At 36.9% G+C, this 16843-nt stretch overlaps 1 protein-coding gene across 4 annotated transcripts in view; it reads left to right on the plus strand.

Annotated features, from left to right (window-relative positions):
* The window catches only part of SLC44A1 (solute carrier family 44 member 1), a 108816-nt gene that overhangs the window by 44573 nt on the left and 47400 nt on the right, over positions 1 to 16843 (plus strand). For all 4 annotated transcript variants that reach the window (XR_005255478.1, XM_038125476.1, XM_038125477.1 and 1 more), the window contains 9 exons: positions 860 to 1029; positions 2817 to 2906; positions 5014 to 5141; positions 6177 to 6363; positions 8298 to 8463; positions 12814 to 12970; positions 13406 to 13489; positions 14555 to 14692; positions 16394 to 16630. Coding sequence is in view for 3 of the 4 variants with exons in the window: in XM_038125476.1 (XP_037981404.1) it covers positions 860 to 1029; positions 2817 to 2906; positions 5014 to 5141; positions 6177 to 6363; positions 8298 to 8463; positions 12814 to 12970; positions 13406 to 13489; positions 14555 to 14692; positions 16394 to 16630 (1357 nt within the window). In the remaining variant the exon portion in view is untranslated. The remainder of the gene's footprint in view (positions 1 to 859; positions 1030 to 2816; positions 2907 to 5013; positions 5142 to 6176; positions 6364 to 8297; positions 8464 to 12813; positions 12971 to 13405; positions 13490 to 14554; positions 14693 to 16393; positions 16631 to 16843) is intronic.

Below are 16843 nucleotides of genomic sequence, written 5' to 3' on the forward strand. Positions count from 1 at the left end.
CAGGAAGGAACATGTAATTCATGTTTGAAATGTAATTGGGAAGTGATCAAATTATGTAATAGGCCACTTTGAGATCTGACATAGTTGATGACCAAGGCAGACTGCTACTAAATGGGAGACATTTAGAAAACAAAATTACCCACTTCTAAAGGAAAGTTTTTGCTCTCTTGTATCTTTTTCTTGATAGCAGGTTTTTCGGAGCATTCTGCAAAGTTTAGTGTGTAGTCTCAGTAGTTTTTTGTGAAAGTCTTTCCAAAACAGATCAGAGCAATAGAGGCATCCTGTTATATTTTGCGTAGTTCTAACAAAGCATAAACACTGTGATTGTAATATTCAACACAAGAACAAACTTAATATGGGGAAAGACTAGGAATAAATACATTCATTTTCCTTGGCAGCAGTTGTGAATGCTGTTGTCCTTTAGCACAAAATATATACTCTCAAGAAGAGTATTATTCTGAAATTTCTTTCGCTGCAAATATGGACCAGTATTCCATTCTAAAATGTGTGAAAGGCATTGTTTCAGCTGCTGGTTCACCACCTGACGCTTGAAAGAAAGACATTTAAGTGGAAATAGGAACATATACTTTCTGTGCCTTGTCATTTAAGGGTGGGAGGGTAATAATATCCTATTGGAATGTACATTCCAGCCACACAGGTTTATTTGTAAGAACTGCATCACTTTTCATTATGATCATCCTCATTTCAGCAGCACTTGTGCATTCAACACATGGTTTCTGGTTATGATGTTATAAGGGTAGAATGATTGCATCTATTCACCTTTCATTTGTGTGTTGATGTGGCATTTATATTAAGTAGGAGTAATTTTTTTTTCTGATTTTTTTTCTTGTGTCACCAGTGCACCTATTCCATTCTTCCATCGCTGTGCTCCTGTGAACATTTCCTGCTATGCCAAGTTTGCAGAGGCCCTGATCACCTTTGTCAGTGACAGTAGTGTCTTACACAGGCTGATTAGTGGAGTTATGACCAGCAAAGAGATTATAATGGGACTTTGCTTGTTGTCACTAGGTAATTGTTTTTCTCATTACTAGCTATCTCTTAGTGTACTCCTTTAGGAGGTTGTAAACACACTCTAACCACAGTATGAGCAGAAGACCTGTATAATAGCAACAATCACTTAGAAAATTATTCAGAATGCTTTTTTAAAATTTTATTTGAGAGCTGGGTAACTTATTCATAAGTAATTTACTGGTTTTGTTTCTCTTACACTGATTATGAGATAGAGGATGCATGGCTGTTAATTAGCCAACCTTAGTTTTGATATAGTTAAGAGACCATCCATTTTTTCTTAATTTTTTTATAGTACTTCCCTTTCCCATTTGTAGTAGTCATCTTCTACCAACTCAAGTCCAAATCAACCCTTTCCAAATAAAAAGAACAGGTTGAGAAATGCAAAGTAGCACATTCTGGTTGGCTGTAGGGGATTAAATTTGTTTCATTTAACATACTTGCACAAAGATATGAGAACTTTAAGAGTGAAAAGAAGAAAATAGGTGCCCATTTGTTGCATTGTATGTTACCTCCTTCTTCCCCTTCCTTCAAAATTAAAAGCTTCAGGTCTTTGAAAAATCTCAGCCTTTGAAGAGCTGGAAATTCCCAACAGTACAGAGGTGCTGAGTTGTTTCTGTAGCTGCAAGATGCTTGTAGCCTATTAAATGACACTTTGCGCTAGACTGAAGATCTCTTTTAACAAAGTTGTCTTGTGTGAGGTTGAATGTTGCCCACCAACATAAATTGCTTTCCTAATGAGTCTATTTTACTCATACAAAGTATAAAATCTGAAATCCTAAAATGAGAAGATCATGATATTAGCTATGCATATGAGCAGTGTATTATTTAGAAAGAAACACTGCAAAGCTGTATCAGATATAGGGGTCCTTTGTTTTCAGTTTGCTTCTGTGGTTAAAAAAAGGGTGGGGGAGAAGAGAAAAGGAAAGGAAAAAGAAGAGGATGCTAGATACCATTAACCCCCTCCACACACATGCAAAAGACTACTGTGTATGTTTTTCAGCTGTAGCTTGAAAGCTGTTTATTTTTACATCTTGACAGCTTCAGTATTTGGTAATAATGGTAGAAAACTGTTTGAAATCTGAAAGCTAGTGGCTGATTCACAGTGCTACTGTTCAGTTAGAGTCAGAAGTTAGTACAGAATTTACATATAGCTAATTTAAAAATAGTTTTCATATTTTCATAGTTAAACAGAAATTATTTGTTTTAAAACAGTGGATTAGACTGATTCAAAGAGTCAGGTTCCAGTGCCTTGCATGTAACTGCTGAACACGAATATGTTAAAATACAACTATGTACTTGTACACACCACTCACTTAGCCTTAGCTGCTGTATAGTTTTTTACTGATGACTGGCATGACATTTTGGAATACACAGCTATCATATTAACTGCACTGGTTTGACACGTATATTTGAGTACAGACTCTGCTCTGGTCCTCAGGAAGTGTGCTCATGTTACCAGACTCAAAGTACTGACATGTCTTGCTGTCTTTGGTCATTGTCTAAGTACATCTCTGTCTGTATGCATGCATTATGTCTTGTGTTTGATGTATCGTGTAAATGTATTTATGCTCTCTTTGTTTTAATCAACATTATCAAAGCAGAAGTTGTAGAGGTGCCTAATTTTCTTAACTATCTATTCAGGGAGTTTGTAAGCCTCAAAAAAGAAATCTGTCTGTAAAAATTCTATTTTTAGAAGGCAGTTATCTTAGTACAGTGGGAAAATTAGGAAGGCTGTATCTACTTGAAGTAATTAGTCTGTTTATTTTATTTGTCTTCTTTTGCAGTGTTGTCCATGATTTTGATGGTTATAATAAGGTACATTTCAAGAGTACTTGTCTGGATTTTAACAATTCTTGTCATTCTGGGATCGCTTGGTAAGTCTTGTTTGTCTCCCAGTTTGAGTGCCCACTTCTAATCCTTGTGCTCCATGTCCTCAGCCCAGCTACATCCCACACGCATCTTAGATCATGCATTTCCCTTCAGCCTTTTTTTTTAGTCCCTTTCCAGATGCACTTCGAAAATGCCACGTTAGTAATTGCAGATCTCCCTCAGAGAGTACATTTCTCCTTGAATATTTGTGCACCCTGCTTGGCAGTCAGTCTTCATGTCAGCCTAGATCACTAGAGCCCACAGGTGACCGTGCAGGAGATTCCTCACAGCACTTGTATCATAATCCTAAATGTTGCCTACTTCTTAACCTGCCTTCCAAACAGGTCAGCAAGGCAGCTAAGCCTGGGTGTGTCTGGTGGTACTCCCACATGGCGGCTGGTGCATGAAGAAATCAAAGGGCAGCTATTGCTTATGCAGCTGAATATATTTACAACTCTGACATGTTCATCAGCCCTTCACTTCTTTGAGTAGTTCTTTAAGACCTTGAAGAGAGGAAGTAAAGGTGCTTGTCTAGCAAGTCTAATTAAATCCTTGTATTTCTATATGACTCAGGAACACCTGCATGACCTAGATCATATGTGAAATGCCACCAGGCATGCTGTCTTGGAAATGACCAAAGGTTGTCTCTTCCGAAATTATGTAGCTTGAAAGTAGCCTTATTTTATCACATTAGCTTTTAAATTCATAAAACTAAAGTTTTCTACTCTTATTACTGAGTAGCTAAGCCAAAATGTCTGGGCAGATGACTGCATGGAAAGAAAAAAATAGAATAATCACATTAGGAAGCACTAGTGATTTAATTCTTGCAATTCAAGACTGCAATGGATGGAAAAAATAAGCAGACCATCTATATTTTTTAAGGATCACTTTGGTTTTCTGATTAATGGCCTCACAATCTATGACCAGGAAAAAGGAAAAATGTGGATTTTTTTTTTCCCATTTATATTCTGTTAAGAAGCTGAGCAACCATGTTGAGTGAAATAGTTTAATAACTTACCTTACTGGCATCTGTTACTATGTTCTAAAAAGTTCCATCCATTATAATAATGGATTTAATAAAACCCTGTCTTTTATGACACATACTGCTTATTCTGTCTTGACTGTCTGTTTAGAAGGTGTAAAAAGAGCGTTCTTCATTTTAGACCTGAACAGAGTATGTTCAGCAAAAACATGAAATCACAGAATCACAGAATGGGTGGGGTTGGAAGGGACCACAGAGGCTCATCTGGTCCTACTTAACTTTCGCATTTGATTCAGAAATACCAGCAGAACAGAGAAGGACAATTAAAAGAGAAAAGAAATGTATCAGAGAGGAGAGGTTATCTCCCTGAGGGGCTGGAGATCTGCGTTCAAGAAATGTTCTACCTTGGAAAGGCAGCTAGAATAGGAGAATGTTTTTCTGGCCATAAGGCTAGGATTAACATAACAGGGGTGAGAAGATAGTACCTCACATTGTATTTGCCTCCTGTGCCTTTTACTAATGTTTTTTCTAGTGTCCAAGACATTGTCTGAAGCAAGTTTAGCTACATTCATTAAGGTGCTGTTTCCAGCATCAGGCTGATGCTTGTTGTTTTGATTAGTGTTCCCAGGAACGGTAGACTCCTTGTTTTGTTGTTATTTCACATCCTAATCCAAAGGTTTGTCTCCATTTCCCGTCCTAAATTCTTACTCCCTGCATTATTGTACACACCTATACATTCATACATACAGCCTACCACAGAACTATTTCTTCTTCCTTTTGTTCTTTTATTACCTGTCTAGTGGGAGCTGTGCTATTCACTGTTAGGGCTTTCCATGAAGTAGTCCTTCAATGCAGTTTACCCTATTACACAGAGTCACGGTTCTGCGGGTCTCTTAAGTAGTCATATTATGGTGAGACTGAAGAGTATATTCACTTGAGAAGAGGGCAACAGCGGAGAACTAGGTACTTCTCCCTCCTCTCAAGTTCCTGTTGGGTTGAGCATCTGTGCTCTTGAGTATTCAGTACCAGACTAGACTTAAAAGAACTGTTTTATTTCTCTGGGACTAGGTAGTATATATCACACAGAAGATTCATTTATTTATCCTTCTTGTTTTCTTGCTAAAACATAGGTGGTACTGGAGTCCTGTGGTGGCTCTATGCTAAACAACGAATGTCTGCTGGTGCTCTTGAGACCCAAATAGCCAAAGACAATCTTCAGGCTCTCTTGATCTATGCCATTGCAGCTACAGTCTTCACGGTATGCTTTGCTAATCATTGTATTATTTTCTGTTCTTGTCTTCCTGTTGGTCTCTATTTTTTATTCAGGTGAAAGCATTGTATTGCACACATTTTGGAACAGTTTCTTTCTGCCACAATTTCTGTTGAAGTGATTTTCTTTCATTATGTTATGTTTTTAACTTTTAGGAATTGTTCTCTAACACCTGATTATGAGTCAGGGGAGACTTTCTAGGAGCTGTTCTCTATTTTCTGATTTTGAGTCAGGAGAGACTTTCTAAGCCTGCAGCTACTTTCATCTACTGTAAAATATCCACAGGGACTTCCAAGAATAGGTACGATATTGGACTGCCAATCCAAAGAGATTTTTCTTAGGTTCTCAGTTCAGAGGTACTTAGTAATTTCAGTGTATTTAAAAATCCTTAGCCTACTTCTGAAAGAAGTTGTTCTTAAATCATTGTGAACTGAAATACTAACACCATTTAAACCAATTTATCTCCTTTGGGCCTTGCTGTTAATTTCAGACTCACTGAATTTACTACTGGAAACTGACAATGTTTGACTAACTTCACAGGAATTGTAGACTCCCTCTTCTGTTCTTCTTGTTGCTTCACATCCTAATCCAAAAGTTCCTCTCTGTTCCCTCTCCTAGATTCTTATTCCCTGTGTTATTATACACATATATACATACATCCTATAAGACCACCACACCATGGTCAGATATAAATTTTAAATTACCTTTCTTAAAGGTAATTAAAGGGTAAAACTGGCTGATTTCACTACTTTGTAAAACATAATTGAGGATAGAACGTGGTCTTGTGTCATCAGCTGATGATGATTCCAAATACATAATTATGAGAATGGAATTCCTCAAAAGTATAATTTGGAAAATAATTTTTCACCAGAAGAAGCTGATAGAGGTTTTACATTTTGATCTTGTGATTTTATAGATAGAGTGTGTGTTAATTTAGTGTGTTTGAATATCGTAGCTGTGCAAAAGACTGTCTTGATTCTGTTTCAGTACTCTAAAATGTGATTTGGGAACTTCCCCCTCTAGGTTATCTTGTTCTTGATCATGTTAATTATGCGCAAAAGAGTAGCTCTCACCATTGCCTTGTTCCACGTGGCTGGCAAGGTCTTCATTCACCTGCCGCTGTTAGTCTTCCAGCCATTTTGGACATTTTTTGTGCTTATCCTCTTCTGGACATACTGGATCACAGTCCTGCTTTTTCTTGGTACTACAGGTAAGCAGTCACTTACTTTAAATAATTTTCACTGCTTTTTATATGATTACTAGCAGAATGGGAATCTCAAAGGAGAAAGCCCACTTGTTGTGCTTCTATTCCTATCTGCTTCACTGACTTCAGGTCATTGTGCATTTGAGTCTTCATTCCCAGCATGATACTTTGTGTGTTAGGCTGGCTTTTTGATTTGATGCAAGTTGGCTTGCTGCAAACCATGAGATGCTCATAATAAAACTGCTATAGCAATTTTTCAAATAATTCCCTCTAATTCTACACACACAAGTTAAAGATAACATAAACTTGGAGTCACCAAGTATTGCAGACAGTACTAACACAGATGAGTACACAGTAAGGGAAGGGCCATCGCACACTGTCTCCCACAATGTAAATATTGTGCTTTTAGTTTTCAATTGTTTGTAACTTAGGTGTCCAGTATTATTCCAGAATCATTAGGGAGATTTTTCTGCTGCTTTTACACTGTATTCTGAGAGCAGCCAATGTACTCCTAATTCCTGCCTGCTCTTCAGTACATAGAGGGTGAAAGCTTTGTTTGTATTCAGGGTCTGACACGAGCTTCTAGAATTAATCAATCCCATAGGTCCAAATCTTAGTTACATCACCACGGCCGATGTTTTTAAAAAGTCTGTTATTTTGCAGTACATTGTAGGCAACAGAGACTGTCACTCATTATTAAAAAGTCTTAAAATTTTGAAAGGTGTTGTTTGCTACTGACCCAAAAGTAGCAGTGTTTCAAGTCACAAAGCTATTTCACAGTAATACAAGATAAATGTTTTTCATATTCTGAGTTCTTAGCAAGGGTTGGAGGCAATAGAATTCATGTGTTCCTGTTCTCATCACTGATGGAATTTTTAGTTTTCATTGCGTGCTGTTCTGTGTGCAGAAAATGGTCACCACCTAAAGTCTCAGCCCTGTGCTTCATTTTCTGAGTCAGACCACTGCACAGGCATTAAATTTGTAGCAGAATGTAGTCTGATATTAGTTAACTGACAGAACCCTTCAACCTGCCTTGATTTTGCAAAAACTATTTATCTTTTTAGCTTATAATGGACTCAGTATCATCACTATTATCAGTTAAACAAACTGTGCAAATAAGGCCAAATCCTTGTTCACCAAAACCAGAATTATTTCAATAGTTAACTTATTGACAAGAAAAAATTCATTTTATATGTAAGTATAAAAACATAACTAAGAATGCAGGTAAGGTGCTTGTCAGTGCTAAGTCAAAACAATGCTTTTCAAGGTAAGCACATTATACACACAAAGTTCCTTGCAATGTTTTTCTGAATCTCATCAGCTGTTCATCTACATGTTGTATAAGATGAAACATCTCGCTGTGCATTAACACATTGAAGTAGAGCTTATCTTAGGAGTGTTCTGACATGCTGTCAGTCTCTATACATGATATTGCTATTCATATTAGACAAAGAGCCAATGAATTTTTGAATATATGAAATCATATATGTAGAATTTCCAAGGCTGCTCCATATGTCTGTTACTAGCTTTAAAGCTACAAAATCTTATCATAGGGAAAACAAAAATGATTGTTAATGTTGACATCTAAATGTAAGGAACTGATACTGATTCCTGCTGTATGAAAAATACTGATTAGGCAGCAAACTCAAATTAGGAATGACTGAAGTAGACTTCCATTATATTTAACTATATGAGTTTTTGCTATGAGATGGTTAGTTGTGGAAATTTTTTAGTGTATTTTTTTCAAATACCATTATACTTTTTGTCTCAAAAGCTCTATCTTTCTTAAGAACAATCTTCCTAAATGCGGCATTCAAAACTATGAGTAGAACCCAGAGGGGTTTCTGCTGTAACTGGTTATGAACTGCTAATACCATATGCTTCCTTCATTATGAGTTGATGTAAGCATCGTTTTCTTTTTTACCCTCATTCATTTCTAGGTAGTCCTGTCCCAAATGAGGAAGGATTTGTTGAATTTCGGATGGCAGGTCCTTTGAAATACATGTGGTGGTACCATGTAGTAGGACTCATCTGGATCAGCGAGTTTATCCTAGCCTGTCAGCAGATGACAGTAGCAGGAGCTGTTGTAACATACTATTTTACAAGGTAAGGCTAACCTAGATAGCTTTATCATGAGTAGCCTATACATTGACTTAGCAGAAATAATGAGCAACAGGGTTTCTGGGGAAAATATTTGCGTCCATTGGGAAAGCTGGGGAACAGTTAAATTGCCTTGACTCTTTTTAAATAATGTAAAGTCCGGAACTATCTGTTTTGCCATTTATAGATGGTATTGTTGACATATAAGACTTGAAGTATTATTTGCCTTGTAACCTGTGCACATTCTACAGGTATGGGTGGTTGTTTATAAAGTAGGATGAGTCTGGAAGGTCATGTTTTTTGCCAAATAATTAATACTGGTAAGATCTGTAGAGGTTAAAAAAGTAATGAAAGCAATTGGTTATTATTTTAATTGCAAAACAGTGCCCTTAAAATTATTTACAGTGCTTCACTAATCTTCATTAATCACAGGATTACTTAAGATCTTATTAGATTAATCATTTACATATAGATCCTGACAAGATCATATAAAAATAAAATTCATGTAAAATTTTAAAGCTCCATATTTTATTGCTGTACTTGAGAACTAAATTGTGTATCAGTTTTTTGAATAATGGGTGCAGGTATTTTTCAAGTGCATGATTCAGATCACAAACGTTTAATTGCTTTGTCTTGTTAATTGAGGCTGTTACCTGAGCTACATTTGACTTCTTTTCTGCCCTACACTTTAAAATAATATCAAAAGCAAGGAATCAATTTATTGTGCTGTCAGAAATTTTGTTATTTTATTAATGATGACTTTCTCCAGTACACCAATCAAATACATCTCTGAGGTTATTACAAGATGTTACAGGGATGTAATCTTGTGAATAATTAAACTAGATTGAGTATGGAATGAGGAAAATACAGAGGAAAGAGAGTAACTCTGCACTGAAACAGATTGCTTAGCAATGTGTATGCTTCCTCTGTAAGTTTATGTATTTCCTGTCACCTGAGGGTGAATGATTTTTATTTCATTCATATCCTATAATTCCATAACAGCAATTTTATTTTAAGTTAGTAAATACTCGTTTCTCTTTACTGTTATCTTCTTTTTGCGTTTTAAGGTACAACCATAATTTGAAAAGTGACTTGTAAAAACAGAAAAGGCATTAATTTGCATTTACCCATTATTTTGCATATGAATAGCTTTCCAAATCAAATGAGATGAGGTTATCCATGGAGAAATGTTTTATATGTGTTCACTGCTCATTCACTTTAGCCAGATGGATTCCTTTCAACTCAGGCAATAACAAGCCTCAAAGTGTTTTGCGTTACAGACTTTGCCCTGAAAATGAGGAAGTGTTTGGGTTGCCTGGGCATAAGACTCAAGCAATTAATGTGATTGTGCCTAACAGGGAGTAAAATTTGTCTTCCCCTAAAAGCTAAATGTAATAAAATACAAGGCAAACCTACTGTAATCACTGACATCTCAGGATTACATTATGCACATATTAGTTTTGTGGAATGAAGAACCTACTTTTGTTTTCTTTTCTGAGTGAAATTCTCATCTCTCCCAAGCTGGGGAGATCCTTTCTTTTTTGAATGTTATCACATGTTTCTTAATATGCTTATTATTATGCTCTTTTTTCCAATAAAGAGGAAGAACCGTTCTTTAAATGTTTAATTAGTGCTATTCTTTGAGAGAGATGTATAAGTGAGTTTCTTGGTAGAAAAGAAAAATGGCTTGAAAATGTGAACGTGGTAAATTAAAAATGCTACAGTGCATTAAATAACTTGTTTTAAGGCTCAACCCTTGGTACCTTGAGGATATAACAGCTAAATCAGAAATGCAAAAAATCTGAGCAAAGAGTTCACCTGATCAATTAATAATATCCTCTCAAAAGTTTACACAAAAATCTCCAAAAGAACAAGAGAGGAGAAGGCAAGTTTATCAGTAGTCTGACTAAAAAAAGTATTAGCAGTTTCTTACTGTTTTGGAAGGTTTTGAATTGCACACCATCTGATGCAACTTTAAGGTAATTAGCAGTTCTTAATAGTGGTAATGCAACCAACTGCTAGTAAGACTACCTGTCACCAGTTGCTCTGAGAATCACAGGCCAAGGTATTGGCAGAAGCTGGTTAATATAGAAGTTAAAGCGTGACGGAGTTCATTGACAAGATTCACTCTACTACTTAGTAGATGATTAAAGCACACTTTAAAAAGGAAAAGTAGGACTAAAATCAGTTAATGTAAGACTAAACCTGAAAATATTTAGGAAGGTGGGATTATTTAAATTTATTTATTATTTTTAAATTTATTTATTATATTTATATTTAAATTATTTAAAATTATTTATGCAGAAGGTGGGGATGGAAAAAGCTAAGGATGAGAAAGGATAAGGATAAAAAGGAATTAGGGAGACCCTCTCATTGAATCACAAGGTTAAGAGTGGGCCTCTTGCCACTCTTAGCCTCAGACTTCACCAACAGTTTAGGCCTAAAGAGTTAAATAGCACTTAAACTTTGTATCACTTAATCAATAGTGTAATTTAACAAATTAAGGAAAAGAGTCTATAGAAGTTACTATGAGCACAACAGTAACTCAGTTACTTAGACCTTATTTACTTACCCATTTACAGTACATTTGCTGTAGCACATTCACTCTCAGACTTATAGGTTCAAGGTATGGACCCGTAAAAATTCCTCTTAAGTTCAGTGAAGCACTCAGGTCAGATGGCTCTGCACTTTCTCAACAGGCAAATGGTTGAGGCTTGAGAAGTGGGGTGTCAGCCCAGGCTCTGTCAGCAGCATTAGATGTTGGTCCTTAAAAACTTGAATGTTCAGTGGCTCAGAGAGGTCCCACTCAGAAAGGAGGTTCTGGCCATAGCCCACTGTGGTCCAGGAGTTTACGGGCTTGCAAGAGAATTTGCTTTAGTCATAGTAATTGTCTATCCTGTCCACAATTCAGGTCTGTGACTTTCTTTGAAATTTCAGTAACAGAAATGTTGTTCCACCTAGGTTGATATTTGGGCACAAAAAATAAGTTCACAAGGCTGTCCTTTAAAAACAGGAGCTTGATAGACAGGACAAGCTCCTGGGAGCAAACTGTGTTTCTGATAAGTTTGAGGAGTTGAGTCCAGGTGCTGTTCACCAAGACAGGGGCCTAACAATCATTTCTGAGAACATAATGCAGCCCAAGATGGGAAGGGACAAAGGGGATGCACTACCACACTACTCATATGTGTAGCAAATCAATTTAAACACAGAAGAACAAGGAAAACTAAGTCTTTGTGAATAAAATGGATCAAACACAGAAAGGTTCAAAATATACTCCAAAACTTGATTAAAACCAAAGGAGGTTAGGTGTTGGTGCCAAAAAATGAAGTTGTTATATTTTATTTAATAGTAAAAGAGGTAAAGAGAAAGAAAGAGAAAAGAAAGAAAGATATAGAAAAAGAGCAGGGAGGGGAACAGGGAGAGAGACAGGGGTTAGGTAGAAACATACCATCCTTCCAAAGGTCCCAATGATATTTTGTGGCTTCCCTCCATCTGATCTTCTTGGTGGTGAGGGTCCCCCAAACCTCAAAAAGTATAGAATCCAATGGATTCATATATATTTGGGCCAGGTAGGAAGGCCTAGAGGGCAAGTTTGACACTGTCCCTTGCAACACTGTAGATCTGTTACATCACATTGCAGTGCTCCAGTGCAAGATCTGGGGGCCCCTTGTGGGGGGAACTTTTGATGGGCCATGACACCCCATCTGCTGTCATTCACATGGATGTCCTGTAGATGTGGCTTTCCCAGGTGAAGAGATGACTGCAGCTGGGTGGGTCTGCCCAGCATAGTATTGGCATTCACTGCCTCTCACCAGAGGCTTTTTCACCACACACCCAAAACCTCTCCTTCCCATCCCCACCCTTTGGTGTGAGGGCCTGTGCAAGTCTGGCAGCTGATAGCCCTGGGGCTGTGGTCTCCACCCCAAAGGTGTGAGGCTTAACCCTCCTGTGAATGTATTTTTTTTCCCCCAGCCCAGAATTGAGTCAGTTTCTCTTATCTCCATCAACTTGCAGTCCAGGGCCTCAGTCAGGAGGCTCATTCAGCATGTGATGTTGTTCCATGCAGCTTTTGTTATAAAGTTTTGCTATAATAGGCAAAAGTCCTTCATAAAAATGCTTAAGCCATAAATGATAACATTGCAGTCCCCAACAGTATGACGTACCAATTCCTAATCCTAGTCCTGCATTGGAGACAAATTTGTGAGTTACACAGATTGTTAGTGTGGAGTGAGCCATATATCCTGAAAGCTAGTATGCACATAATTTTTGCACATTATTTTATTGAGAATTTTTAGCACTTCTAGATGATACTACTTAAATATTGATCATTCTACTTTTTTTTTTTTTTTCCAACAGGGAGAAAAGAAATCTGCCATTTACTCCTATCCTGGCATCTGTTAATCGCCTCGTTTGTTACCACCTAGGAACAGTAGCAAAGGGATCTTTCATTATCACACTAGTGAAGATACCACGAATGATTCTTATGTATATTCACACACAACTCAAAGGAAAGGTGAGAGAAATAGATTCCATTTTCTTATCAAAACTCAAGGCCTGATATGTTTACCTGTTTATTTAGTCAGTGTGGGAGGGTGGAAGTCTTGTTTTGGAATAGATCGGGGTAACAAGAAATTCTTCGCTATGAGGGTGGTGGTGAGGCACTGGAAAAGGTTACCCAGAGAAGTTGTGGGTATCCCATCACTGGAAGTGTTCTGGGTCATGCTGGATGAGGTTTTGAGCAACTTGGTTTAGTGGAAGGTGTCCCTGCCTGTATTGGGAGTCCCTTCCAACCCAAGCCATCCTATTGCTCTCTGAATATTTAAACTTTATGGGACCATGGAACTGATACAGATTGCTTAAGTAAGCAGGCTGAATATCAGTTACTGAAGCACAAGGAAATATTGTTTCCATTGTTATCTATGTTTTCCCACATTCTGTGCTTTTCTAGGAAAATGCTTGTGCTCGCTGTATGCTTAAAGCCTGCATTTGCTGCCTTTGGTGTCTAGAAAAGTGCCTGACATATTTAAATCAGGTAAGATTTTCCACATTTAAGTTTTATGTAAGGGCTGATATTAGTATATATATTCCCAGAATGCAATCTGATGCTGACACATAATGTAGTGTACTTTGGAACTGAACTGGAATGACAGAACTTCAGTCTTGTCTCCATTACTGAAATTACACTGCAAATCACTGCATTGATCTTTGGAATATAAACAAGAACTTTAAAATAGCCCATATTCATCTTTGTGAACATGGTTTCTCAACTTTATAACAATTTGTTTAGTGGTTTAGTGGAGACATTCCCTCTTAGGTCTACTCAGTCAAACTACATCAAAATATTTTTGTTATGAAAAGAGAATTAAGCTTTTCTATGTGTAATATCTAAGATTCTCACAGTGTAAAAACTATACAAAACATCAAATTGCCATCATCATCTACAAAGGAGAAAAAGAGTTGCAAAGTGCAATACAGTAGCTGGTCCTTGTAAAAGACCCATTGTAAAAGTGAGTTTATGGGCCATAAATATCACATAAATAAATATCAGATACATAAATATCTTGTATAATATCTCTTTCACTGTTGTTAATTTTTTAACTTGTGGAAATGTAGAAAATAAAATTGTAAGAAAGCATTTTAAACGCCCCAATGTAATCCTTGAAAACTGTCCTCACTAACCTTGAATGCAGTCTACTTAAGTATTTAGAAATTATCTTGGTTGACTTGTATGACACTCAGATTCTTTTATATTTCCAGATTGGTTTTTTTGGAACTATTTAATTTCTGTAGCTGTGCTACTGTTCACCTCCTCCTGCAGAGGAATTGCAAATTCTGTTTAATGAGTTTTTTTAAACAAACTTGTTAATGCATAAATTATGAGCAAGAGAGGAGAAGAATAGTAATTCTTTACCTCATATAATCTTCTGTCAGTTGGTTCATATTGCTTGATTCAACAACTCTCAAGGGAATTTTTGTTCATTAAAATCATATGATGAATGTGTCTTACTCAAAGCTGTATCTTCCCCCTCACCTTCCCCACCCTCCATCTGAAATACCTGATCATTCTATGAGTAAATCTTCAATTTCCTTTTCTCAGAATGCGTATACAGCCACAGCTATCAACAGCACCAATTTCTGCACCTCAGCAAAGGATGCCTTTGTTATCCTAGTGGAAAACGCTTTGCGAGTGGCTGCCATAAACACAGTTGGGGATTTTATGCTGTTTCTAGGAAAGGTATGTCTGCTGCATACAGCTGTTACAGACCTATGTAGGAGCAATCTTTCTTTAGCAATGACTTGAACCCTAATTCAAAATGCCTTAAAAATTCTGTTTCTTGGTGTGCACTTTATCGCATCTAGCTGCATCGTGTTAGGAAGGGATCATCCAGTATAAGGAGCATAAACAGATGATCCACTTAAATTTAGTAAAGGGGCTAGAGAGGAATAGCTGAAGTTTATGACACTTTTTGCATTTTTTAGGGAGTCAAGAGAAAAGTGATTAGGAAGTCTAAGGTTTTGATTTTGTAGTTAAGACATAGAATTGTAAGGAAAGGAAGCTTTTCAGTTCTGTTTAGTATGGACTCTCTAGGTTTATGTTGAAAATTTGACACATTAGTGATCACCTTTTATGACAAAATCAGACTGGAAGAGTACAGAAGCCTGCTATGAGGAACTGCCAGTTTAAGCAACGAAGTTAGTTCTTCTCTGAGAATTAAAAGGAGACCAGAATAATTTCTGTGATCAGTCAGCCTTTTGGGTTTCCTGCTAATGGAGATATACTGTATGGAAATGTAATCCAGTGAATTATTTCTATCCTTTGAAGTGCCATAATTTACTGAAACAATTAATACCGGATTACTTAAATCACCTGTACCTAAGTATCTGGACACTGGTTGGACTGATCGTCCTTATTGTATTCCTCTACTTCTGTTAAATCAGAAGTTCAGTGGACTGTACCTTGTATCCAGTAATTAAGTGAGTAACATGCGAGAAGGACTGAACACATAAGGGAGATATAGGTGCTTTGGAGATCCTGAAATTACATAACAAAGTTTTAGTGAGGAATCTGAAAAGTGTTAGGAAACACTCCCTGAAAAGATGTCTCAGATTATTAGAATAATGTTCAGGTGACAGAAATGTTGAAATGAACAGTGCACATAAAAATCAGTATCAGCTAAAGTTATGCTACACAATTAGCATCTTCTCTACCAGTTCAGTGTGATGTTTTCATAAAAGCTGACCTATTTTATGATTGTGTTTAGTTCCTATTCATAAGAATACATTCGGAAATATTCAAAAAGTTAATTGGCACCACCAATTTAGTCTTTTTGGTTTTGCTGAAACCAGACTGGTACCCAGTGGAATATCTGTTATGGGCTCACACATAGTGTAGTTCTGTAGAGATTGTTGTGTGAAGTGCCTTATGTGAATTCTGATATACTTTCTCCTGTATGGAGAAGAAATAGATATTAAACAAGCTTGGAAGTTGTTTCCACTAGCACAATGAAAAACATGCTGTTCTTCTAATACTTAACTTCTGCCTCCTTCCCAAATGAAAAACCAACTGCATGTTAGTTGATGCATGACATCTGGTTGTGAAGTTTATATAATTGACAGGATAAAGTTCTTTTTTACAGGAATATTGTATAACACTAGGATGATGACAGCAGAATATAAATGCAGTTTTCTCTGAAAAATACTCTTTGTGATGAAGAATGTGTAAGAATTGACTTGAACCTGCTGAAAAATGAATTAAATGTCATTTGTCCTCAGGGACACAGGGAATCCAGGAGATAAAGATCTTGTTACCTACTATCTGTTATCTCTAGTTCTAACCCTGGCAGATCAAGAAGCATACTGCCTTAACACAAACAAACCAAACAAAAAATATCAAAATGCTTCTGCCATTAGAGTTGTCTACCGTTTTCTTCTTCAGGTCCTGATTGTCTGCAGCACAGGTTTGGCTGGCATTATGTTACTGAATTACCAACGAGATTACACCATCTGGGTGCTGCCACTCATCATTGTCTGCCTCTTTGCATTCCTGGTTGCTCACTGCTTCCTTTCCATTTATGAAATGGTTGTTGATGTCCTTTTCTTATGTTTTGCCATCGATACAAAATACAATGATGGGAGCCCTGGCAGGGAATTCTACATGGATAAAGTTCTCATGGTAAGTTTTCCCTTACTCTCAAAGTCTAAGGATCTGGTTCCATAAAATAAGTATTTTGACAATGGAATGAATGCACTAGCTGAGTTCAATGTGGGGGTTTTTTGGTTGTTTTTTTTTTTTACCTTGCCATCTTGTTCATGGTTGATCAGGAAACAGTGTCATCTAATGAGCATCAACTAAGTAGTGATGCTTCCTTCCCATGGTATTGGCCTC

The sequence above is a fragment of the Motacilla alba genome, chromosome Z (assembly GCF_015832195.1).
Source record: "Motacilla alba alba isolate MOTALB_02 chromosome Z, Motacilla_alba_V1.0_pri, whole genome shotgun sequence".
Lineage (NCBI taxonomy): Eukaryota > Metazoa > Chordata > Aves > Passeriformes > Motacillidae > Motacilla > Motacilla alba.